General features: G+C 57.2%; 3 protein-coding genes across 3 annotated transcripts; 2 read left to right on the top strand and 1 right to left on the bottom strand.

The window, feature by feature from the left end:
* The first annotated feature begins 3589 nt into the window (after positions 1-3589).
* Positions 3590-10090, top strand: FAM118B (family with sequence similarity 118 member B). The gene is made up of 7 exons (XM_075723262.1): positions 3590-3660; positions 5801-6053; positions 6434-6661; positions 7999-8127; positions 8990-9275; positions 9904-9963; positions 10067-10090. The coding sequence occupies exons 1-7, from the start codon at positions 3590-3592 to the stop codon at positions 10078-10080; spliced, it is 1041 nt and encodes a 346-aa protein (XP_075579377.1). The 3' UTR covers positions 10081-10090.
* Positions 10091-11438: 1348 nt separating this feature from the next.
* On the bottom strand, positions 11439-17735 carry SRPRA (SRP receptor subunit alpha). Its single transcript, XM_075723261.1, has 14 exons — positions 17610-17735; positions 16704-16787; positions 15298-15461; positions 15032-15192; positions 14736-14889; positions 14068-14221; positions 13762-13868; positions 13442-13560; positions 13082-13168; positions 12818-12990; positions 12512-12725; positions 12271-12434; positions 12040-12138; positions 11439-11690 (listed from the first exon to the last, which is right to left on the bottom strand). Exons 1-14 carry the CDS (start codon positions 17733-17735, stop codon positions 11562-11564), a joined length of 1935 nt encoding a protein of 644 aa, XP_075579376.1. The 3' UTR covers positions 11439-11561.
* Positions 17736-17926: 191 nt separating this feature from the next.
* LOC104031033 (FAD-dependent oxidoreductase domain-containing protein 1) lies at positions 17927-22551 on the top strand. The gene is made up of 10 exons (XM_075723277.1): positions 17927-18041; positions 19382-19608; positions 19701-19811; positions 19901-20019; positions 20116-20210; positions 21171-21272; positions 21344-21420; positions 21531-21679; positions 21977-22106; positions 22192-22551. The coding sequence occupies exons 1-10, from the start codon at positions 17927-17929 to the stop codon at positions 22549-22551; spliced, it is 1485 nt and encodes a 494-aa protein (XP_075579392.1).
* The last annotated feature ends 3184 nt before the right edge of the window (positions 22552-25735 follow it).

The following is a 25735-nucleotide window of genomic DNA, read 5'->3' as shown; positions in this document are numbered from 1 at the left end:
CTGCTCCGATTGCGACTCCCACTTTGGAGGGACAGAGCTTGGGAATCGGCCAGGGACGACTCCATGAACGTCCTTTCGGATTCTTCTGGCTGAAACGTAGCGGGTTTTAAGCTGTAGCGTAACGTTTGTCTTATCCCAACATCTTAAAGCCGCTTGATTTAAAAAGGACATCCGAACTGCAGCCCTCGCTGGTGGTAGTTCTTCTCAGCGCCCAAAGCAGCTAAAAATAATTGTTGCGCCATGAATTCATACTTGCTTCTTTATCTACTTGGAGAGCGCTGTTCCAGAGGAGCGCCTCTTCCACCGCCGTGCTGGAAGCATGCAGCTTTTATTTTCCTTAAACTTTAAACGTTCAGGTCTAGCGTGCAGGTGTAGCTTGTCTGTTAGCTGCTGAGCATGGAGACAGGCTGAGGGCGTCCGCGAGGACTTCCCCATCTCCTTCGGGGACGAGTCGGTGGAGAAAGCGTCTCATAAATTTCCCTGGGGTGGTTCTGCAGGCCGGGGTCTGACAGCGACTGAGCGGCACAGTCCTGTTCTGCGTGATCTGTAGAGTTATGGCAAGGTTTTTGTAAATACACACCCAAGCGTCAGTGTTCATTTGATGTACGCTTCGTTTAGGCGTTTGGTTTTTAGCTGGGATACGTCGTTGTATCTCTGGCGTTTTCGCAGCTGGATGTGTCTTTTTTGATATCACCTGTGGGATTGTGGGCGTTTTCGCAGCTGGATGTGTCTTTTTTGATATCACCTGTGGGATTGTGGCTAGGTTTCTTCAGCGTTGGTGACTTGGGCAGCGTTTAAGGGTGATGGTTCCTTGCTGGAATCTGTACCTCGAGGGCTTGAGGATAAATTAGCTGATTTCTTGGGTGTGGAGGGGAAGGAGAGCGCCGCAGACGTATGCGGGCGCTCTGTCAGCATAGTGCCGCTAACAAAGGTGACAAGAGACAATGCTGTGCCAGGAGAGCGGGGCAGCCCAGCCCAGAACACGCGCAGTTTGATATTTACGCTCTCTCCGGCTTCCTGCAGTCCAAATAGCTGGAAAGCTCCTGCTGTCTCGAGGAGGAAGACTGGAGAGATGCTTCTTACCCCGCACGTGCCCGTCGCTCCTTCTCCTTCGTGGCACCTGCGTTCACGGCGCAGCCAGGCACCACCCAGTCCCCTCGGTGTTTTCTGCCCCACGGCAGCGGTGCCACGCTCTGAGGTAACGCTATTGCATTTCGGTTACCTCGACTGTGCCAGCGTGATCGGTGCCCCTGGAAAGCAGACCTTCTCCCCAGGCCTAAAATCTGGAGCTTTAAATGTCTTGGATGAATTTCCAAGGCTTGTTCTTAAGAGAAATAAGCACTTTTTTGGAGGCAGAAGATGACTAGATATTATTTCTGACCTTTTTTTTTTTTTTTTTCCTTTTTGGCTATCTGCATTAAATAGAAATGAAGATCAAAGTTCATGCTATTAGACAACCATTTCTTGGTAACTATAATTGTAAAAGGTGTTTTTTTTCTAAAGTTCGAAGTGACCTTGGAAACATCCTTAATGCTTTAGAGGCATTTAAAAATTGAATTGATTACTCCGTTTCTGCTGTTTAAAGTAATGCGAACATGTAGGACGAGAGAAATGGGAGCAGTACTCAGGCGGGTGATGAAGCAAACCAGAGGAAGGCCTAGGTCGGAGTTTAAAAACAGGCTTGATATTTGAGACTTCGCGGGTAATTCGCAAGGTAAAGCCAATACAAACTTAAATTCTATCCGTAAAGTAAGCCGGTGGAGGAACTGGGGAAGGTTTTACTTCGGCTCTTAGGTATGCTGACTCGCAGGGGGCTGACCGCGACAGCAGCGGGAGTTCAGCGTGTTGCTTTTCACAGGTTTCCTTCTTAAATATTCCCGTTAACAAAGGTTACGTGCTTTAGTCCCTAGCTCGAACGAAGGTTACGTGCTTTAGTCCCTAGCTCATCTAAAGTGGTCTTTGCACCACTAATTAAAATTCAGCCGGCTTTGTGGAAGCAGCCTGTTCTTCCGGAAGAATCAGCTAATCCAAAATGAGAGATCTTACCCTACTGGAAAGAAAAAAATAAGGTTTTTTTTTCCCCCCCTTGATGTTTTCCATCCTGACTGTGTTGGCTGTATTCACTCGGAGTGAGTTTGATGTTACCGCCTGACCGATCATGTGTCCGGCGCGTCCTCCTGCCTCCCCGAGAGTCACCCCCTCGGAGTGGGTGTTTTTTCCAGCGGTTTAACTCCCCGAAATGGTTCACCCCGTGGCCTGACGCACACGGAGGTGCAGCAGCCGGCGGGAGCCCAGTTCCTCGCTTGCTAAATGCATTTGAAACTTTTATCCAAAATCTGGGCTCGACGGTAAAATAAAAATCTTGATTATTTGAGGTGATGGGCGGCGCATGCTAAGCGGTGTTTCGGGAGGCAGGTTGTAAGGACAGGCTCTCTGAGGTGGTGTAATATCGTTATGTTATTGTTAGTATAATGATTTCTTACTGTAACGATGATTACAGAGTGGTCAGAAGCGGTCAGAAATGAGAGGCTGGCAAGCGTACTGCGTCCGGGTGCTGGCGAGAGGCGGTGCGCCCCGCTGAAAGGTGACGGCTGTCTAGATTAGTGGGATGGTTTCTTAAACGATCCCTGCCGAGGTTTTGTACCTGCCCCGCGTGTCGCCCGTCGGCGCTGCTGCCTCGCTGCCCTGAAGCGGTCGGTGACATCTCATTTGTAGGGCAAACGCTGAGATGTCACCGAGGCTGCGAAAGCTGTAAAAAAAAAAAAAAACCAACAAAAACCAAAAAACTGATTTTGAGGCCAGCAGCTCTTGCACAGCATTTCCTTTTGGCAAAAGCCTGCCTACCCGTGTTTTTGCTGGACTCTTTATTGGCAAGAAAAAAAAATGGGTAAGGGCAAATAGTTGTGTCTGCTTCCTTTCCCTTTGAATAGTCGTAGTTTGGAGGAGCAGAGCGGGAGAGGACAGCGTGCTCCAGACCTTGCATTTTATATCGTGGGCTGTTGAAAGAGTTCTCAGATGCGTAGCTCCCCTTCCGCAGGCTTTGAGGTCATATCCCACCGCCTGTAGATGTGTGGCGGGCTGGATAATCCTTCTCTCATCACCAGAAAATGAAACGCTCTCGGTGGCTTCTTGTAGCCAAGAAAAATCTTTTTTGTCTTTCTTCCTTCCCGCTGTTCTCCCGAGCGGCAAGTTTGCTAATGGGCATCGCCTCGGACGGGGGGAGCGCCCGCTCCGCGATAACGGGCTCTCGGGCAAAGATGAACGGCCGAGGTGAAACGAAGGGTCTGGCACGCGGTGGTCTGCCAGCGGCGACCGCAAGCCGGGTTTGTACAAAAACAGCCCTACGATTTTATCAAGCTTCATTGTAAAGCAAGTTAAGGAAGCGGATGAGAGCCGTGGGGCAAAGTTCGGAAACAAAAAAAAAAAAAAGTGCAATTCTCGGCCCGAAGGTGATCTCATAAAGATAACAAACCCCGGTTTTTATCCGCCCATGAAAAGCTGGCTCGACAAAAACCTGCGGTCTGTTCCACGTCGTATTGCATATATGTAGTGACTTTGCTTGTGGTGATTTGTCTACCATAGAAACTGGATGGCTTCTACGGTGAGCCTGGGTAAAGAAACATTGTTGGAAGATGGAATGCCACCTGCAAAAAAGCCCAGGTAAATTTAATTATACTCCAGTGAATTTCTTCTAATAAGAGCTTTTTCCCCCCTAACCTTGCATTGTTCTTTCAAGAGCATGACACTTGGCACCGAGCCCCAGCAGACGTCTCAGTCGCTGATCCAAGAAAAGCGCGCTGTCTCCAGCCGTGCCCTGTAACTAGGATTTTCCTGCGGTGCGTGGAATAAAGGCCTTAACACCCGGAATGTTCTTCGTTGCTGGTTTTTTTTTTTTTTTTTTTTGGTTTTTAACCCCAAAGCCAGGATGCATGGTTGCACAGAAAGCTTGTTTTACCGTACTGCCTCCACGGTTTTGATCGGTGTTAACCCTAGCTCAGGCCCTGTCCACACGTAGGGTCACGTCCGACGCGGTGGTCGCGCTTCTTCGCTTGCGTTGGACGGCGGGGACAGGAGATTGCTCGAATTTTGCTGCATGTAAGGGCTAAATAATTCCACTCTGGAGGCTCCCTGTGCTAATAATTAGGCCGTCTTACAGTCCTCCGAGCAGGGACCTGGGCATGATGCTAACTTGGGGCGCAGCCACGCTTCTTTCCATCCCAGGTCGGTACTGTGGCTGCTGCGATAGCACGGGCTCGGATATTAAGGCATGGCCGTCTGCAAACGAGCAGCTAACTCGTCGAGGGAGTTGTCTGCCACTAATCTGATTTATTTATGAGTTACGGAGGGCTGGAGAACAGTTTCTGTGAGGGAACCCTGGCCTCAAGGTTGGTCCAGTGAGAGCGGAATGAGCAGAAGAGAGGCTGGGAGGTTGTTTTTTGCCTTGCTCAGGATATCGGGGTAGAAACAAGCGTATTTATCAGCGTGGGAGCGGAATGCCTCTTGCAGAGCTGTCGCCTAGGGCATTAGGACTTGGGTATTTGTTACTATTTTGCATTTCGGTCCCTAGGTTTCTGGTTGTGTTTTTATACTAGCTCATTAACATGAATACTAATTTATTCTTTGCGGGTGAGGCTTGCAGTCCCCAAATTAAAACCCATTTATCGCCACTAACAGCGAAGACCCCCTCAAGAAAAGGGTTAACTCGTCTGTGTTGGTAGGCCGTAGCGGAGGGAAGGCGAAGCTCCATCTGTGTGGTGTCGGTTTCCTTTCCCCTTCTCGCTAAATATCACGTGTTTGCAGATAAAAAAAAACATTCTTTCCAAATGAGCTGCCTCCCTGGGCTGCTGCTTCGGTCCTCTGGGAAGCTGGCGCCGATCCCCTGCTTCAGAAAAGCAGCTTGGCACCAGGCAAGGCACGATGGGGAGAAGCACATCTACTCGATAAACGTCGAATTTAAAAGCGCTGTGCAGGTGTAAAGCTAGGAAAATGAGGCAGGGGGGAGGAGGGGGAAGGAGAATATAGCCCCGCAGCTCTTCTGTGAGGCTCTTCGTATCATCTGGACTTCCGAAAGATTGGCCTCCAGCTTCCCGCTTACGTGGCGAGTGTAGCAGGGAAGGGATTTCTGGTACAGCAAAGTCGCGCCGAGGGGTCTTCTCAGCAAAGAGGGGGATGTCCTCTGCAGGGCAAAGCTGGGAGGAAGCCTTCACCTCCTTCCTTTCGTGCTGGGATAGATGGGGCTGCTGCCTGCAGTTCAGCGCCCTACTGAAGCCAGGCGCGACCACGGCTGTGTTTCCTCCCCGCGCAGGGGTCCAATGCGTGCCGTGTCTCCAGCACGGGAAGAGTACGTACATGTGTCTCCAGGCATTGATAACAAATTCCATGTCGCTCTCCGCGCCTTTTCCACTGTCTCCAGCCTTTCTGCTAGGTTCCAGGTAGCCACTGTTAACAAGACCTCCCTTATTCCAAATTTTAACTGGATTAGCTTTGCTTCAGAAGTATTCCGGGGCGGTGTTGACTTCCCCAGTAACCATCTCTGTAACGGACTCGATTGCCAAATATGTTGTAATTGCGTACCTTGCAATTGTGAGCATTTGTGGTGTTGGTCCGTGGAGCTGCGCGCTGTCTTTAAGGGACACCGAGCTGCTCCTCTCATCCTCTGATTATCAGAGGACCCTAAAGAACACGCTGATTCAAAATTTAGGCAGAGGGTACCTCCCTTGTCCTTGGTCTGCATGTTCCACGACCCGAGACATCCTTACATCTACGATGGTACCAGCTGTGCGACTTTCTCCCCTTGCAGGAAGCTGTTGCCAAGCCTCAAAACCAAGAAGCCTCAGGAACTTGTTTTGGTGATCGGGACGGGAATCAGCGCGGCCGTCGCTCCCCAGGTCCCGGCGCTGAAGTCTTGGAAGGGGTTGATCCAGGCCCTCCTGGATGCTGCTATTGACTTTGATCTCCTGGAGGATGAAGAGAGCAAACGGTTTCAAAAGTGTCTCCATGAAGACAAGAACTTGGTTCACGTTGCCCACGACCTTATCCAGAAGCTGTCTCCGGTGAGTGTGCTTGTAGCACTGTACGTAAATATTCGGTACCCTGCCCTGAGCCTAGGATTTGGCTTTTGGAGATAGCCAAATTTGGCTCTCCAGCATGCCCCCGTCTGCAGCGATTCCTCTATCGACAAGGAACCCCAAGCGCAGTTACCGTGCTGCGTTCCCGAGACATAACTCTGCCGTGGACACAAGCTTTTGGGTATTTATCACTTGGAGTGTGCTTGGGGGGGGAGTATCCACCTCAGTGCTCTGTGTTTGCCTTGCAAGGACCTAGAGCTTTGCGGAGGCCTTCGAGAAATACGCGGGTAGTTTTTCATCGAGCCGTTTGGCATGAAGCGTTAAAAGAAGCCAGGCTCTGACCTTAATCTGTCTCCCCTTCTCAGCGCACAAGCAATGTTCGCTCAACCTTTTTCAAAGACTGTTTATACGAGGTGTTTGATGACCTGGAATCTAAAATGGAAGATTCTGGGAAGCAGCTGCTTCAGTCTGTGCTTCACTTAATGGAAAACGGGGCACTTGTGTTAACCACAAACTTTGATAACCTGCTGGAACTGTACGCGGCACACCAGGGGAAGCATCTGGAGTCTCTTGACCTGACTGATGAAAAGAAGGTAAACGCTGATGATTCTTTTTTTGTCAGGGCTGAGCTGGGACAGCGCAGGCCAGTTGTGCGAGATGTGCCCTCGCGCCCACGTAAGGGGATTGTAGCGCTCGTAGTGATTTAAATGATGTTAGACAATCTCCAAGCAGAGGCTCTGACCATTTTGGGGCAGCGAGCAGAGGAATGAAGACGAATGCTCATTTCTGAAATGCTGTGCTTGCTGGCCGACATCCACTGCTCAGGAGGAGCCCTTAAGCCGGGTATTTTTTTGATCTCTGTCCTTGAAACTTCTGGCTTGGCCTTGCTGAAGTGCTGCAAGCCTTGCTTCCACATAAGGAAGTTGACTTGGCAGCGTGAGGTTAATGGTTGAACTGGATGATCTTAAAGGTCTTTTCCAACCTCAACGATTCTGTGATTCTAAGGCGTGGGTTGACGTTTCTAACCAACATGGGAAACTCCGTGCGAGATGCAAAGCTGACCTTTCCAGTTTTATAACGTGCTGCGTAGTGCTTTTTTGTGACAGGGCATCCTCAGGGCTGTAGCCTTCAAGGCTTCCCTGTTGCCCCGCGTCCTCTTTCGGGAACGGCTGGACGGCTCCTGCTGGGTCACTCTGCGTGCTCCGGCTCCTTCTGCCGTGCTTTCGGATTCGTAGCTGCTCGCTTCACGCAAGCTTCCCTCCTTCTGCCCCAGTCAGGCAGAAAATCAGACTGTGAAACCCCTGAGCCCTTCGCCACCTGCCCACCTCATCTTTCCACCCTGGGTTTTACTGGGGGGGGGAGCATCTTGTCCTTCTGTTTGCTTGTTAAACACGCGCCACGTGCAGGTGCTGCGCAGCGCTTGGCCTCTTTCCATTCTGAGTCATTTCTGTGCTTCACGTTTCCTGCATGACCTCTTAATCTGCATGGCTGGAAGTACTTACGGTGTTACAAATAAGCATTCTAATTATTACAAGCTTAAACAAGAGCCTCGGAAGTGGCTTTCTGAAATGAAGGTCAGCTGTTAAGCTCCCCGAGAGTTCCCTAGGGCCTAGACGGGCCAAGAAATAAACTTCATAGGCTTGAGAAACACGCTGACCTAACATTTATAGCCTTTTCCCCCTTTTTCTGCCGAGTCCGCTGTATTGATTCGGCCTCTTCCCGTCGCATTGGCCATTTGGCTGAAGCATTGACCCAAACAAGCGCCGCAGGCTGTGATGTAGAGGCTGATGGACTCACGACCTCTTGAGGAGATGAGATGGAACACGAGGAAGAAGCTGCCTCTTCAAAACGCTTCCCCAACTTGATTTTTTTAACAGCGCCGTGGGGAGATGCGCTCGCTAACGTTTCTGGAGGGGTTTGTTTTGCGCAGGTGCTGGAGTGGGCGCAAGAGAAGAGGAAGCTGAGCGTCCTGCATATCCACGGCGTCTACACCAACCCCAGCGGCATAGTGCTCCACCCGGCCGGGTACCAGAACGTGCTGCGCAACACGGAGGTCATGGTGAGGCAGCCCTGCGCAATTTGGGGGTCCCATACGACGTCTATGTACGTATATTAGTCTGGAGAAGAGGAGGCTGAGGGGAGACCTTATTGCTCTCTACAACTCCCTGAAAGGAGGGGGCAGTGAGGGGGGTGTTGGTCTCTTCTCCCAAGTAGTTAGTGATAGGATGAGAGGAAATGGGCTCAAGCTGCGCCAGGGGAGGTTTAGGTTGGATATTAGGAAAAATTTCTTCACGGAAAGGATAGTCAAGCATTGGAACAGGCTGCCCAGAGAGGTGGTGGAGTCCCCATCCCTGGAAGTGTTCAAAAAACGGGCAGAGGTGGCACTTTGGGACATGGTTCAGTCTGGTCTACCCTTGATTGGTTTAGTGTGGACTTGGTAGTGTAGGTTAATGGCTGGACTGGATGATCTTAAAGGCCTTTTCCAACCCAAATGATTCTATGATTTTATGATCCCACTTCCCACGTGAGCTCCCGGCAGGCCCGTACGTTAACAGGCCATAGACTGAGCTGAATTTAAAGACGGCTTCACACAGGGTGGTGGGAGAGTCCTTAATTTTGTGGAATAGAAGAGGAGGGGTGGATGCTCTAGCCCGTTAACCTGCAAAAACCCCTCACCACGTTTGTGCTGAGGGTGGGTGAATGACGACGCTCCTGAAGAGCCTTACCAGTGGCGAGGCAGATGCCGCCTCTCGTGCCGCGTGAAGACTTAGAATCATAGAATCATAGAATTGTTTAGGTTGGAAAAGACCTTTAAGATCATCCAGTCCAACCATTAACCTACACTACCAAGTCCACACTAAACCAATCAAGGGTAGACTAGACTTGCCTTGACTAACAACATCTTCCCCTTCTTTTTAAAGCGAGAGATTCAGAAGCTGTATGAAAACAAGTCATTCCTGTTCTTGGGCTGTGGCTGGACTGTTGATGACACCACGTTTCAGGCCCTGTTTTTAGAGGCTGTGAAGCACAAGTCAGACCTGGAGCACTTCATGCTCGTACGGAGGGGAGACGTGGATGAGTTTAAGAAGCTCCGTGAGAACATGCTGGACAAAGGGATTAAAGTCATTTCCTACGGAGATGAATACACAGACTTGCCCGAGTACTTTGAGAGGCTGACGAGCGAGATCGCCACGCGGGGCCGAACAGGTACAGGGGTTAGGGGCTATGCGGGATGGCTGTCTGCGTACGTCCGCCGTCTCCACGCTTAACTCGGGGGTCCTGTCATATGCAACGCCGTTCCCGACTGTCACTGTGGACTTTGGAGCATAGGCAGTGTTAATAGCCCCTCTTCTCTATGCTATAGTATTCCTTAAAGCTTTTATTTTTAAAAAAAAAAAAAGTTGTCACAAGTGTAGCTGAATTTGGGGTTTAGTTTTGTGAAACCACTGTGTGTTCTTACAGTTTAAACAGCTCTGCTGCTTCCCAAACATTATTTTTCCATGCGCAGCTGCAGCTGTTTATTCCCTTTGTAGTGAAAAAGGGCATTTCAGTCTCACCGTTTGGTCTCGCTGACCTTCGTGCGACTCAGACTGAGCTAACGCTTTAGCATACGGGAGATATCGCTAATAAATCATAAAAATGGGGAAAAGAAGCGAGTTTGCTAGCCGGAGCCTTGCTGGCACGTGTTCTGAGAGCGAAACCCAGCCAGAAAAGCTTGTCACGTGAAGCTGTTCACGGCTTGGGAGCATTTGCCGTTCAGGCAGGGGCTCCCCGCGCCTGCGCGGTCGCCGGGGGTTGCCTTTCCACCCGGCCGTCGCCCTCCGCTCTCTCCTAGGTGTGCCTAAGGAGGGACAGCAGCTGAACGGCTCCACTGCTGCCCACGCCGAGATCAAAGGTAAGAGCCGAGAGAGTCTTCGCCCTTTCCTAGCCCCTTGGTTGACTCCCCAGGAGTCCAGCGGCCTCTCGGGTTTTGCAGAGCCTTGAATTTTTCCCCGCAGGATGCAGCGCTTGAGCATCAGCCTTGCCCTGGGACCTGCGCCACGGCGGGGGCCTCCCTAGGACGGGCCGAAGTCGGAGCCAGCAGCTCCCAGGGAAAAGCCTGCGCAGTTTGAGGCCAGTCGAGGGCAGAGCAAAGCAAAGCCCATGGCCGTCGAGCCGCCACCCACACGCGCCGAGCTGCTTCGGGCACGAACCAGAGGCCGCGGCGAAGCCTCCTCAAATGGACGCCCAGTTTAACGTAGTAATCGGCTTTTTCTCGAGGTTGCATGCGCCTGGGGAAGCGCGGTCTCCCCGAGGGAGCTGCAGCCACCTCTAGTTTCATACTTAGTGCTTTTGTATTCTGTACTTTCAATTAAAAAAAATTGAAACTTGAGCTTTTTTTTTTTCCACTTGAAGCTCTAGTTTTCTAGTCCCGTCTTTATACTGTACAGTATTTTGTATGTCAAAGCTTGTATTAAAGGCCCGTTCACTTAACTTTTGGCTGGTGTGCATCTTACACGCCCTTTCCACCACCTCACTCAGGCACTTTATTCATCTTAGCCCCCCCCTCCCCCAAGGAGGAAACACATCCTCGCTAGCAGCAAGTTATTTATACACAGAGAACAAATTATGAAGTTTATTTTATATAAATTATGTCTCTTAGCAGACAGCATTCAATTTATTGCACTATAGCACATCTGCGATACAGAGCTACAAGACATCGTAAGAGAGGTTTGTATTATTCAGTGTAGCACTTCAGACCAGGATCAAGAGGCACTCGAACGGGGGGGAGAAAGAGTGCAGGAAAGCAGCAAGCAGCCACTGTTATCTTCCAGTATTAATTTTTTCATTTTTTACTAGCAAATAATGCTGAGGCCAGCAGGCAGGCAGCCGTCCTTCTCCGGCCACGATTAGCACTATCGGAGCAAGCTGCCGTGGCTCTCCAGCTCCTGCCCAAACACGCAGTGTCCACATACCCTGCTCCAGCATCCCGGTGACAACAGAAACAGGGGCCTTAAGGCAATTTCACATCTCCTGGCGCAGCCCGTCGCTGTTTTTGGTTTATCAGCTTCGGTGGAGCTGCCGCTAGCGGCGACCTGAACAGCCAAATCTTCTATTGCTGCTGCTAAGCAGCGGCTATCCTGCTCGCCCCTGACAGAAGTCACTCCCTAAGCTGGTCTAAAAATCAAAAGCAGCTCAAAAAAACGCTGTCTACCCCCACACACAAAAAGCACAGCAGGTCTTTGCGCTGCCCCCCCGCCCCGTGCAGCATGAACAATACAAAGCTCTGGATTCAGCCTCCCCGCAAGGGAGCCTGCATCACAAAACAGAATGAAGGAACCCAGGGGAAGGGCTTTTGCTGGATAAAAGGGGTTTTATCCAAACAAACAAACAAAAAAATACCCCTCGTGCCAGTATCCCTTCATTCTGTTCTGCACTAGGCGGGAAAGACTAGTCGGTAACGGGGTAAAGCATGTTCTTCTCTGACATCTGCAAACAGCGATTTGGTGGTTTTTAGGCCTTCATGAGCGCTGCGACCACAGCCTTGGCGTTAAGGCTTCGCAGATCACAGTAAGTTTGTCCGGTACCAACGAAAACGATGGGCTTGCTCGTGATGTAGGTCATGGAGATGGCGGCGCCGACCTGCCGAGGACAAGCAGCACCGTTAGCCTGCAAATCCAGCCAAATCTCCTCGGGGGAATGCGCTAAAGAGCTCATCAAATATCCAGCCTCCTCGTACTTCTCGGCTCTGTATGGTCCCTATACACCCCGCCGCGGTAACGCCTATAAACCAAGAGACCTCGCGGCCCCGTTTGCCCCGTGCGCAGAAATCAGACTGCTGAATTTTGTTTAAATGGTTTAAATGCAAGAGGAAGGCAGGGGACGGTGTCCAGGACAGCGTGGAAGTGCCCCGTGTCTGACCATTCCCATCTCTCCCCCTCCGGCCACCAGCGGATAGTTCCACGTGGAGCCGTCCCGACAGCCTCCTTACCTTGTCGTCGATGGTATCGAATTTGGTGAGGACAATCCCGTCAATGAGCCGCGGTGTCTGGGCCATGGAGTGATCAGCCAGGGCCTTGTTGAACTTGACCTGAGGAAGGCAACAGAGCAGAGAAACTCATTTGCGGTGCTGCCGCTCTCCAAATCTCCGATAAAACCTACAAAAGCGGGCTGGGTTTTTTTCTCTCCTCAATCTTTCTGGAAACAAAGCCTCGACACTCACCAGCTGATCCACAGCCTCATTTCCCACCAGCGCTTCCCCCACAAACAGGACCAGGTCGGGAGCGTTGACGGCGATGAGTTTGGCCAGCGCCGTCATCAAAGGAGCGTTGTCCTGCATGCGGCCCGCCGTGTCCACCAGGACCACGTCAAAGCCCTGGTTCCGAGCTGGGGAGAAGTAGAGACAGCGTTAAGCAGGATACTTCCCCCAAAACCGCGTCTCCGGCCACCGGTTTTCCACCTACCGTAAGAGATGGCCTCCATGGCGATCCCTGCAGCGTCCTTGCCGTAGCCCTTCTCGTAGAGCTGCACCATGGTCCGCCCGCCATGGCTCTCTGGAGGGTGCATGGCGTTGAGGCGACGGGTGTGGGTGCGGAGCTGCTCCACCGCTCCCGCACGGAAGGTGTCGCAGGCAGCGATGAGGACGCTGAAACCATTCTCGATGAGCCAGAACGAGATCTGTAGGTGGCAAGAGGTCAAAAAAAAGCCTGTTGGCAGCCACAGCCCAACCTCAGCACCCGTCCCAGAGAGCCAGGAGGACAGTGTCCTACCTTGGCCAGGTTGGTGGACTTCCCGACACCATTGACACCGCAGAAAGTGACCACATAGGGTCGGCGATGGCGCTGGGCATCCATGACGTCGCGGAGGACGTCGACGCGGCGCTGGGGCTGCAGGATCTGCACGAGAGCCTCTTGCAGGGCCTGCTTCACCGTCGAGGTCACCGCTGGGAAAGAGGAGATGGAAAGAGAACCCGTCACGCCTGGGGAACGCTCCTGAGCCCCGAACCACAGGCAGAAGGCCACACGGCCACTTACTGGTGAACGTTCCCATCACCTTCCCTTCCAGTTTTTTAGCCACCGATTCACAGAGCTGCACTGCAATCTCAGCTGCCACGTTTTTTGCTTCAAGAAAAAGGGAGAGAGAGGGGAATTAGCACTGCTGAGAAGGTCACGCATGCCGGACATCAGCATCAAGAGAAGGACAGAGTCAGCACGCAGGATCCCTGCCAGACTAGACCCTGCTTTTGATGCACCATCGAGGGCTCCCCAAAGGCGAAACAGGAACCCACCACGGTTCCTGTGGGCAAGAACAGCCCAAACCGTGGGTGCTACCCCTCCCGATGGGGCGCAGGGAACCACCTCGAACTAACTCGCTCACAGCAGATCCAGACGTACCAATCAAGTGATCCTTCATCTTCTCCAATACGGGGTCCATGTCCTCTCTCGTCAAGCTCTTGGAGCCCACCAGGCCTTTCAGCATGCCAAACATGCCCCCCAGGCCACCCTTCTTTGTGCTGTGGAGAAGCGGAGGAGTCACCTTTAGGTTCAAGGAGCGAGTTGCATAGGGCACGCAACAGCCAGATGCAAGAAGAGCCCACCACACAGCTGACAAACACACCAATTTGTCCCCGCCGCGTTACCGGTTAGACTGGAAGAGGAGTTACGGGAGAGAAATCAAGAAGCGTGCAGCAAGCGGGAGCCGCAGGAGCCTCTACCTGGGTTTCGAAGGGTTCTGAATAACCTTCTCCTCTTCAGCTTCATCATCGCTCTCGTACTCAAGGTCGTAGAGGCGGCCAGGCTCCCTGTTTCGATCCCCCAGGGCCTGTGAGGGGGAAAAACATGCACCCTGAAAAATCAGCAACCGCACCCTGAAAAAAATCCGCGACCACTTACCGTCACCTCCCCCTGCCTGTTTCTTGTCCCTTCTCAGCCAGCCGTGGAGACCAGGCAGGGTTTGCAAGGCCCAGCTGATCCCAGAACAACGCGCTAAAGCGGACATAAGTGAGCTCAGTTTTCCTTACTGTATCAGGGTCAAATTCCTCCACAGGACAAGCCTCCGCGCTTCCGTTGGTAGCAGAGTTACTGTAATCGAGTACTTTGGCATTAGAGTTCCCCAGATCCCACACGCGGGGCTTTTTCCCCTTCTCCTTCTGTGCCTCGGGCTTTGGAGATTTGCTGAAATAAAGACCAGAAACGCGTTTTGTTCGCTGCAGGGAAGAAGCGGCAATTGCCACCTTACTAATTTGTGCGAAAATTAAAAGCCCGGATTACCCAAAAAGGTAGAAATTAAGGCTAAACCTGGCCAATTCAGTCTCCGGAGTTTATTTATCTGAACTTTAATCCTGTATCGGCCTACTTTACCTCGAGCCAGGCATCGATGCGCCACTGCCCTTTGCTCACAGTGGGAGAGCCTCACCAAAAAGAGGTCCGGACCTCTCTCAGGCACATGCCGGGTTTCTGGGTCTCCCAGGGAAGGGATCAGGCTCTATTACCCCCCCAGGACCCCCAGCGCACCCTCTCCCAGTCTTTCCAGCAAGCAGGGAAATAAGGAAAAGAGAAATAAGGTCCAGAAAAGGAAGGTCTGACTTCCAGGGGTCACTGAAGGAAGGAGAGACTCGGCCACGGACGAGGGACACCAGGAAGAGCCGGTTGGAAGCACAGGCAGACTGACCCTGTCCTTGTTCCCCACCTGGACTTCTCCCCTGCTTTCATGTGTCTCTTGAAGAATTCCTCCCGGTTCTTTTGCAAGATTTCATCCTTGGTCAGTTCCTCCCTCTCCCCGGCTGCGGAGGGCTGCTTGTCACCCGCAGACGCTTTACCGGGCGCTGCGACAGCTTCAGTTCCTGAGGGAAAGAGCCCCGACGTGAGCTCAGGCCAGCGTTTGGGCGCTACCAGAGGACTGGGAACGCGCAGGCTGGGACACAGAGCTCTGGAATATTTATCATCCCCCCCCCCTCCCCGCGAATATCTTTCCTATAAACTGACCTTCTTTTTTGGAACCTTTGTTCTTCTTGTTCTTGACTTTCTCCTTTGGTTTCTCCCCGCGGGTTTCTATCATACACTTGACAGTCTTCTGGGACTTGAGAGACTGCTCAAACGTCTTCATTACCGTGGGAGCTCGGACTTTACTGCTCTCCTCGGCATCCCTGCGGGGAGGTGGCCCGTTAGCCTGAATTTCAGCTCTGCCCCGCCACATCCCCCCCCATCTCTGCTCTAAATGGAAACTGGAGAGAAAAATCAGGCTCTGCTACCGGAGGAGGCGCATGAAGTCATCTTTAAAATCAAAGGTGCCGTTTAGGAGGCCCAGGGTGCCTTTCTGCTGGAACTCGTTGCGATACTTGTCTCGGAACTCCTTGTGAACGTCATCTATCAACTTGTCGACGTAGGTTAGAGTCAGGATCTTCTGAAACCCCACCTGCAAAGCACCACAGCGAAAAGATGTTGCTCTTTCAGCTAATTTAATTGCAGCACCTAGCTGGCAAGGAAACAAAAACCTCTCCGTCAGATACGACGTTCTTTAATTTCAGCGGGCTTTGGGCTATGGTTTTATAATCCGACCTCCCGAGCTTTTAATATGCTCTCAAAAAAAACCAAAACACAACCCAGGAAGAGAAATGGCACAGCCCAGAGCTTCGCTTTAAAAGGCGACAGCAATAAAAATGGGTTGACTGTTTCGCGGCAACAAAGACCACAAAGCGTTTTGCTTACCTTTAGCTACGCAATGAAGGTTGCGTAGATTTATAGAGATAAGGTACAAGGAGACTGAAAGGGAGGGCATCAAAACATTTCCTAAAATAAAGGTGATGACACATTCCTGGCTTTTTTTAAATACATCCGGTCAAAGTAAAAAGTTTTATTATAGTGTAGTAGGCTGTATGGCTTCTGTTTGAAGTTTAATGAGTTTTAATCCTGTCACAGATGATTAAAATAACCGGGCTACCGCAGCAATGTGTGGCCAAGAGACACTCACACCCACCCAGCTCCCCGGGAGGAAGGAAGCGTGCCGGAGCGGGGAGCCCGGCCACACCGGCATCAGCACTCGCCTCCCCAAAACCCTTCCGGAGCCAGGAGCCCCACATCACACCTCCTCACCCCAAAAAATCCCAGAGCCAGAAGAGCTAACCCGGTTCTGGGAGCAGAGCTACAGCCCCACGCAGTTAACGCAGCCGTTTGCTTAAGCCGCAACGAGCTGGTAATTGCTCTCCCTGTTTTCAGACCGGATCAGCGCTAACTCGCGGATGGTTTTTTCCTAACGTATGGCTCAGCAACCCCCATCGTGCCATTTCCCCGCCGGCACCGGCTCTCGATGGGCCCCGGTGTCCCCACGTCGGTGCGGGCAGCTGCTGGCACGGAGAGGAGGAAGAAAACACCGCGCCAGGAAAAAAAGCCTTCACGTTACCAACGCGCAGGCTGCCTGTTTTCCCAAGCGGCATCGACGAAGCCTCCTCACCAAGGCAGCCGCCGCTCGCCGGGAGATTTTAGGCAGGCAGGGGAAAGCCTCACCCCTTCAGGAAGGCGTTAAACAGGGTTTGGGGGTTTTTTGCCCCAACCAAGCCACAGCTGAACACCCTTTTTCTGGGGCAGTCCCCCTCCCTCGGGTTTCGGGGCTCCTGGGGGGCTGGAGGGCCAACCTGCCGTGCCGGGGGAGGTCACTTACCACAAACACCAGCTCGAACTGGTTGTCCAGTTTGTACTTGAGCGTGAGGGCTTCATGGGTGAAGCAGTTGTTGCCGCCTCGCTCCTAGGGGAGAGGAACCGTCGGAAGGGGGAACGCCAGCACCAGAGACCCCCCCCAGTCATCCTTGTCACTCCCCTCTCCCAAAAACTGGTCCAGCACCCATTTGAGGTGGCCCAGCCCGCCCGTCCAGGCAGGTGGTCCCATCCTTCCACCCCAAAATGGGTCGGTTGTGTCCACCCCCCCCCCTCAGGTATATGGTCCCACCCACATCTCTCCCCTCCCCAAACAGGTGGTCCCATCCACACCCCCCCAACCCCCCCCCCACCCCCCCCAACTGGGTGATCCCACCCAGAGTCCCGTGTCCCCCCCCCCAAGGTAGGTGGTCCCACCCAACATCCCACCCTCACCCAGGGACATGGTCCCACCCAAAGTCGTGTCCCCCCCACATAGGTGGTCTGAACACACACCCCCCCCGTAGGTGGTCCCGCCCAGAATGCGTGCCCCCCCCCCCCCCAAGGTAGATAGTCCCGCCCAATTGTGTGTGTCCCCCCCCAGGTAAGTGGTCCCACCCAGAGTCGTCCCCCCCCAGGTAGGTGGTCCCACCCAACGTCCCCCCTCCCAGGTAAGTGGTCCCGCCCAGTGTCCCCCCCCACCCAAGGCAGGTGGTCCCACCCAGTGTCCTGTGTCGTGTGTCCCCCCCCCCCCCCCCAAAATAAGTGGTCTCGCCCAGCACCCCCCCGGTAGATGGTCCCACCCAGCGCCCCCCCCCCAGACCGTGTGTTCCCCCCCCCCCCGGCAGAGTGGTCCCGCCCAGCCGCCGTGTGTCCGTCCCGTCCCGTCCCCCCCGCCCGCCCCGGCAGGTGGTCGCGGCCGCCCGGCGCGGACCTGCAGGAGGACGGAGCGGATGAGGGCGTTGACGGGAGCGGTGGCAGCGGCGGCGGGACCGCGGACGCCCTGGAAGCACCAGAGGACGAGGCCGCCCTTGCTGAAGATGGTGAAGAAATCGAGCATGGCGGCGGCGGCGCCGGGCCCGGCTCCGCGCACACGTCGCACTGTCCGCCGCGCTTCCGCCGGAAGCCGCCGCCCTGCCGCACGCCTATTGGCGGAGGGGACAGGAAGGGGCGGGGGCGGGCGCTGCGGGGCGGAGGGGCGTGGTTATGCAGATGAGGGGGCGTGGCGCGTGGGGGGCGTGGCCAGGCGGCATGCTGCGCTGGGGGCGCTTGCTGCGCCCCCCGGGGAGGGGGGACCCGGCACCGGGGGGGGCTCCGGGCCGCCCCCTCCGAACCACGGCCCCGCTCAGCTCCGACATCTTCGGCGGTGAGACACGGGGGGGGTGTCCTGGGCACCGGGGGGGACCGGGCCGAGAGGATTTGGGGGGTCCCCGAGGGGTTTGGGGGGTCCTAGACGGGACTGGGGGGGGGGCTGGGGGGGTTCTGAGGGGCCCCGGAGGGGCTGGTGGTCCCAGAGGGCATTGGGGAGGTTCCAGGAGAGCCAGGGGAAACTGGAGGGGGACCGGGCTGGGGGGGATGTCATGGGGGGTCCCAGAGGGGTCAGGGAGGGTCTCAGGGGGGACTGGGTGGTCCCAGGGGTGTGGGGGGGTGTCCCAGAGGAATAGGGGGGTCCTGGGGGGGGGGCGGTCCCAGAGAGTCCTGAGGGGTTCCAGGGGGTCCTGGGGGGGACCCAGGAAAGACTGGGGGGGGGCACCCAGGGAGCTGGGGGGGTCTGGGGGATCCCGGGGGGCGGGGGGGGGGCAGGAGGAACTGGGGGGGGGGGGGCATGTACTTGGGGGGGTCCCAGAGAGTCCTGAGGGGTTCCAGGGGGTCCCAGAGGTGCTTGGGGGGGGCACGCAGGGAACTGGGGGGGGGGGGGGGGGGCTGGGGTGTCCCAGACGGCAGTGGGGGGGATCCCAGGGAACTGGGAGGGTCCTGGGGGGGGGTCCCAGAGAGTCCTGAGGGGTTCCAGGGGGTCCTGGGGGGTCCTAGGGGCCTGGGGGGGGCACCCAGGGAGCTGGGAGGGTGCTGAGGGGTCCCAGAGAGGCCTGGGGGGGCACCCAGGGAGCTTGGGGGGGGGTCCTGTGGGGGTCCAGGAGAGTCCTGAGGGGTCCCAGGGTGTCCTGGGGGGGTCCCAGAGGGGCCTGGGGGGGCACCCAGGGAGCTGGGAGGGTCCTGAGGGGTCCCCAGGGGTTCTGGGAGGGTCCTCCAGGGAGCTGGGGGGGTCTTGAGGGGTTCCAGAGAGTCCTGAGGGGTCCCAGGGGTTCTGGGAGGGTCCTCCAGGGAGCTGGGGGGGTCTTGAGGGGTTCCAGAGAGTCCTGAGGGGTCCCAGGGGGTCCTGCAGGGGTCCCCCAGTGAGCTGGGGGGGTCCTGAGGGGTCCCAGGGGGTCCTGGGGGGGGGAGCAGGGAGCTGGGGGGGTCCTGAAGGGTCCCAGGGTTCTGGGAGGGTCCCCCAGGGAGCTGGGGGGGGTCTTGAGAGGTTCCAGAGTCCTGAGGGGTCCCAGGGGGTCCTGGAGGGGGCACCCAGAGAGCTGGGGGAGTCCCGAGGGGTCCCAGGGGGTCCTGGGGGGGTTCCCAGGGGATGCAGAGGGAACTGGGGGTGCCGGGGGGCTGCCAGCTGTGCCCCTCCCAGGCCTGGCAGCCCCCCCACACCCCATACACCGGCAGAGCTGGGGCCGGGTCTGGGCCGCCTGGCTCGGACTCTGAAGGCTCAGTTGCCGACATCGGGGGGCTGGACCCCCCCGGGGACCCCCCCGGGCCCACGACCCCCCGAAGAAGCCGACGTGGTGGTGGTGGGGGGCGGCGTGGTGGGCTGGTCGGTGGCGTACTGGCTGAAGGCGCTGGAGGGCCGGCGGCACGGCATGCGGGTGCTGGTGGTGGAGCGGGACCCCACGGTGAGACACCCCCCTCCTGGGGCGGGGTGTGGCCTTGGGGACCCCCCCGAACCCTATTTTTTTTTGGGGGGGGGGGATATCTTCTCCTTTAGTATTCCCGAGCCTCCACGGTGCTGTCAGTGGGGGGGATCCGGCAGCAGTTTTCCCTCCCGGAAAATATTCGGATGTCCCGTTTCTCCGCCAGCTTTCTCCGCAACATCAATGTATGTGGGATTATTTTGGGGAGGGGGGGCGGTATTTTGGGGGGGAGGGGGGTGCAGCCCCGCTCACCGGGGTGCCCCTCCCCTTACAGCAGCACCTCGGGGTGCCAAACGAGCCCCCCATCGACATCCAGTTCCAGCCCTCGGGGTACCTCTTCCTCGCCCCCCCGCAGGGCGCTGCCGGGCTGGAGGCCAGCGTCCGGCTCCAGAGGTGGGACACACGGACACACACACCCCCCTGAGGGGGTTATTTTGGGGGGGGTGCCTCATCATGACACCCCCCCCCCCGCATGCTGGCCGTCCCCAGGGAGGAAGGGGCGCGGGTGGCCCTGCTGTCCCCCAGCCAGCTGAAGGCGAAATTCCCTTGGATCGAGACGGAGGACGTGGCCGTGGCGTCCTACGGTATGAGGGGGGCCTGGGGGGTGCATGGGGACACCCCCTCAACGCCCATCCCCATCCTCATCATCATCCCCATCATCATCATCCTCATCCCCATCTTCATCCTGATCATCCTCATCCCCATCATCACCATCCCCATCCTCATCCTGATCATCCTCATCCCCATCATCCTCATCCCAATCATCCACATCTCCATCCTCATCCTCATCCCCATCATCCCCATCCTCATCCCCATCATCCCCATCATCCCCATCATCCCCATCATCCCCATCATCCTCATCCCAATCATCCCCATCCCAATCATCCCCATCCCCATCCTCATCCTGATCATCCTCATCCCAATCATCCTCATCCCCCTCATCCTCATCCCCATCATCCCCATCCCCAACGTCTTCATACCCATCCCCACCATCCTCATCCTGATCATCCTCATCCCCATCATCCCCATCCTCATCCCCAACATCTTCATACCCATCCCCACCATCCTCATCCTGATCATCCTCATCCCCATCATCCTCATCCCCATCCTCATCCCTGTCCCCGTCCTCATCCCGATCATCCTCATCCCCATCCTCATCCTCATCCCCATTATCCTCATCCCCATCCTCATCCCCAACATCTTCGTCCCCATCCCCACCATCCTGATCCTGGTCATCCCAATCATCCCCATCCTCATCCTGGTCATCCCCATCCTCATCTCCATCCCCATCCTCATCCTAATCATCCTCATCCTGATGATCCTCATCCCCATCCTCATCCTGATCATCCCCATCCTCATCCCCAACATCTTCATCCCCATCATCCTCATCCCCATCCTCATTTCCACCCCCCTCCCCACTGGCTGCATCCCTCCTCCTCACTTTCTTTGGGCAAGGAGGGGGTCCAGCCCCCCCAAATTCTTTTATTTTTTTGGGGGGGTCACACTGCGGTGGCCCCACACACACACACTTCCCCCCGCCCCAGGTCTGGAGGACGAAGGCTGGTTCGACCCCTGGACCCTCCTCAACGCTTTCCGGCGCAAAGCCACGTCCCTGGGGGTCCACAGCTGCTCCGGGGAGGTGCGAGGTGAGGCGGGGGGGGACAGGGGACAGCGGGGTGTCCCCCCAGGCCCCCCATCTCACCCCCAAAATCCCCAGCTTTCGTCACCACGGCTGAGGACGTGATGCCACCGCAGGGTCCGGCGCCGGCGACGGCACGCATCAAATACGTCCACGTGAGCGCACGCGCGCGTCCGTCTGTCCCCACCCTATGCGGGGCCGGGGGGGCGTGGGGGGGGTCCCCACGCGTGTCCGTGACCGCCCCCCCTGCTTTTCCATGCCCCAGATCCACATGCCGGACAGCCTGGAATACCAGCCAGTCGCCTGCGCCATCGTGGTCAACGCCGCTGGCGCCTGGGCCGGGGAGCTGCTGGAGGCGGCGGGGCTGCCGGGGGGGCTGTGCCAGCCCCCCGTGCCCATCCAGCCCAGGAAGAGGTGCGGGGAGGAATTTTGGGGGTTCACAGCGCGGCGGGGGCGGGCGGCACCTCCTGGCATCGCCACTCTGGGGCAGGTGAAGCGCAGCACCCAGCACCCATTTTTTTTCCCCGGCGGGGGGGGGTGAACCCCTTGCACCTTTTTTTCGGATTAGCGAGCGCATCCCTGCACCCCCACCCCTCCAACCCGGCGGGCAGCAATGTGAACCCCTCCACGCTATTTTTTTTTTTTTGGGGGGGTGCAGCCTGAACCCCTCAACCCTATATTTTTTTTTTGGGGTGCCCCCCACCCCTATAGGTACGTGTACTCCTGGCACTGCCCCGACGGCCCCGGCTTCTCCTGCCCCCTCCTTGTCGACACCACCGGCACTTATTTTCGTCGCGACGGCATCGCTGGCAACTACCTGGGCGGCATGAGCCCACCCGAGGTAAGCCTGGAGTGGGGATCCCCGAGATTAATTCCCCCCAAATTATTTTTTTTTAAATAACCCCTCCCAATTTATTCTTTTTTAGGAGGAAGAGCCGGATCCGAGCGATCTCTCCGTGGATCACGATTTTTTCCAGGAGCAGGTCTGGCCCCGGCTGGCTCGGCGCGTCCCAGCCTTCGCATCCCTCCGTCCCCGCGGCGCGTGGGCGGGCTACTACGACCACAACGCCTTCGACCGTAACGGGGTGCTGGGTCCTCACCACAAATTAGAAAACCTCTTTTTCGCCGCCGGTTTTAGCGGCCACGGGTTACAACACGCGCCCGCCGCCGGCAGAGCCGTGGCCGAGCTGCTGGTGAAGGGACGGTACGAGAGCCTGGACCTGCGGCGGCTGGGGTGGAGGAGGTTGGTGGAGGGCGAAGCGCTGGAGGAGGATGGCGTGGTTTGACGGAGCCGCGGCGGGGGGAAACTGAGGCACGGTGCTGGGGAAACTGAGGCACAGCGGAGGGAAACTGAGGCACGGCACGGCGGTGCCCCCCGCCCCGGTTTGGCAGCTGGTGGGGATCAGTGATGTGCGCTGCAGAAATAAAAGGAATGGGTGAGGAGTGTGCTGGGGGTTCAATGGGGCCCCAGTGCTCCCAGTATCCCCCCGCCCCAGTCCCAGTATCCCCAGTATCCCCCAGCCCCAGTGGCTCTGTTATCCCCCCAGTCCCAGTATCCCCCCAGCCCCAATATCCCCATTATCCCCCCCAGCCCCAGCATCCCCCAGCCCCAGTATCCCCAGTATCCCCCAGCCCCAGTATCCCCATTATCCCCCCAGGCCCAGTGGCTCTGTTATCCCCCCAGTCCCAGTATCCCCCAGCCCCAGTATCCCCATTATCCCCCCAGCCCCAGTATCCCCAGTATCCCCCCAGTCCCACTATCCCCAGTATCCCCCCAGTCCCAGTATGCCCAGTATCCCCCAGCCCCAGTATCCCCAGTATCCCCCAGCCCCAGTATCCCCCCAGTCCCAGTATCCCCATTATCCCCCCAGTCCCAGTATCCCCCAGCCCCAGTATCCCCAGTATCCCCCCAGTCCCAGTGTCTCTGTTATCCCCCCAGCCCCAGTATCCCCAGTATCCCCCAGTCCCAGTATCCCCCCCCACTACCTCCCGTCCCCCCTCAGTGTCCCCACTCCCAGCATCCCCCCAGTGCTCCCAGTATCCCTCCAGTGCCCCCAGCCCCGTTACCCCCTCATTATGCCCCCATTATCCCCCATTAACCCCGTGTCCCCCATTACCCCCCCAGTGCCCCCCATTCTGCCCCAGTGTGCCCCCATTGCCCCCAATGTCCCCCAGTGCCCCCCCAATGTCCCCCATTGCCCCCTATTTCCCCCCAGTGTTCCCCATTGCCCCCAATGTCCCCCATTGCCCCCCAGTGTCACCCAGTGTTCCCCATTTCCCCCATGTCCCCCATTGCCCCCCAGTGTTCCCCATTCCCCCCATTGCCCCCAATGTCCCCCAGTGCCCCCCAATGTCCCCCAGTGTGCCCCATTCCCCCCCAGGGCCCCCCATTTTCTCCCAGTGCCCCCCAGTGTCACCCATTGCCCCCCAGTGTCCCCCAGTGCCCCCCAATGTCCCCCAGTGTGCCCCATTCCCCCAGTGCCCCCCATTCCCGCAATGTCCCCCATTCCCCCCAATGTCCCCCATTGCCCCCAGTGCCCCCCAGTGTCCCCCATTATCCCCCATTGCCCCCTAGTTATCCCCCCAGTGTCCCCCATTGCCCCCCCAGTGTCCCCCATTATCCCCCATTGCCCCCTAATTACCCCCCAGTGTCCCCCAGTGCCCCCCATTTTCCCCATTGCCCCCCAGTGTCCCCCATTTTCCCCCATTCCCCCCAGCCCAGGCGGCGCCACCTAGCGGCGCTGCCGGGCGGCAGTGCGCATGCGCAGTGGGGGCGTGGCCGGCGGGGGCGTGGCCGGGGGCGTGGCTGGCGGCTCCGCGCCCGCGCAGTGCCAGGCGGTTCCGCGCATGCGCGCTGCGGCGGCGGCCGGGCCGGCGGGAGCGGGGCCCCTCAGCGCCCAGCGCAGCCGCGGCCGCCGGTGAGTGACCGCGGGGCAGCCCCGCGGGTGGCCGCGGGGAGCGGGGGGGGCGGCCCTGGGGTTACTGCGGGCCCTGCGGGGGAGACCGGCGGGGTCAGCCCCGGGAAGCGGGGGGGCAGCCCTGAGGGAACTGCGGGCCTCAAGGGGTCCGTGGGGCAGCCCTGAGGTAATTCTGGGCACCGTGGGGCGATCCTGAGGTAATTTTGAACCTGAAAGGATCCGTGGGGCAGCCCTGAGGTAATTTGGAGCCCCGGGGCCACCGTGGGGCAGCCCTGAGGGAACTGTGGGCCTCAAGGGGTCCGTGGGGCAGCCCTGAGGTAATTTTGGGCCTGAAGGGATCTGCGGGGCAACCCTGAGGTAATTTTGGGCCTGAAGGGATCTGCGGGGCAACTCTGAGGTAACTTTGGGCCTGAAGGGATCCGTGGGGCAACCCTGAGGTAGTTTTGGGTCCCAGGGCCACGGTGGGGCAGCTCTGAGGTACCTTCGGGCCTGGGGGGACTCTGGGGCAACCCTGAGGTGACTGTGGGCCTCAAAGGATATGTGGGGCAGCCCTGAGGTAATTTTGGGTCCCAGGGCCACCGTGGGGCAGCTCTGAGGTTACCGTGGGCCCTTCGGGGGAGACCCTGAGTGTCACCCCTGGGAACCAGGGGGGCAGCCCTGAGGGAACTGTGGACTTCAAAGGATCTGTGGGGCAACTCTGGGGTAATCTGGGGCTTTGGGGCCACCATGGGGCAACCCTGAGGTAATTTGGGGTCTCAGGGCCACCGTAGGAGCCGCCCTGAGGGAACTGTGGGGCAGCCCTGAGGTTACCGTGGGCCTCAAGGGATGCGTGGGGCAGCTCTGGGGTAGCTGTGGGCCCTGGGACACCCTGGGAGGCTGTGGGGAGAGCCCTGACGTGAAATTGTGGCCCCCCTCCCTGGGGAAGCTTTAGGTCTCACTGCCCCGGTAGCAGCAGGGGCAGCCCTGAGGTAAATCTGAGCCCCCTCCCCCCCCCCCCCCCGGGGTAACCACGGGGCTCACCCCCATTAAGAGTGGGGGGACACGATGCCCCCCCAGTGCTCCCCGTTCCAGGCACCTCTGGGGTGCTGTGAGGATTCGCCTCGCACAGTGCCCCCCAAGCCTGGGGTGCCCCCCAGTTACCCAGGAGCACCCCTGGGTACAAATAAATCAGGCAGGGCTTTCTGCAGAAGCCGGCACCATCGGGCAGTAAATAAATACGGTCTCGCCATAGTTAACCCCTACGTTTTTGAGCCCGAAGGGTGGCGAGGCGCGGCTGCCCGGAACAAAGAAAACGCTCGTTTCTGCCTTTTGTTTCTGCCGCGGCTCTGGCAGCGCAACCCGGACCTCGGATGCCTGGCTAAAGTGACAAGACCCCGACGCCGCGCGTGGGGCTGAGCGCATCCCTGCCGAAGGCTTGATTTTCGGGTGAAGGTGCCTGTGATTAACCTGATGTCGATAAAGCTGGAGGCCAGTTCTGCTTCTCCACAGTTTCATCCTGACTGGCGTTTGCTGCTTCGCAGGAGTGCGGTTCAAACCCTGGCAGTTTTTGTCT

The sequence above is a fragment of the Pelecanus crispus genome, chromosome 19 (genome assembly GCF_030463565.1).
Source record: "Pelecanus crispus isolate bPelCri1 chromosome 19, bPelCri1.pri, whole genome shotgun sequence".
NCBI lineage: Eukaryota > Metazoa > Chordata > Aves > Pelecaniformes > Pelecanidae > Pelecanus > Pelecanus crispus.
This window is presented reverse-complemented; position numbering and strand designations above follow the sequence as displayed.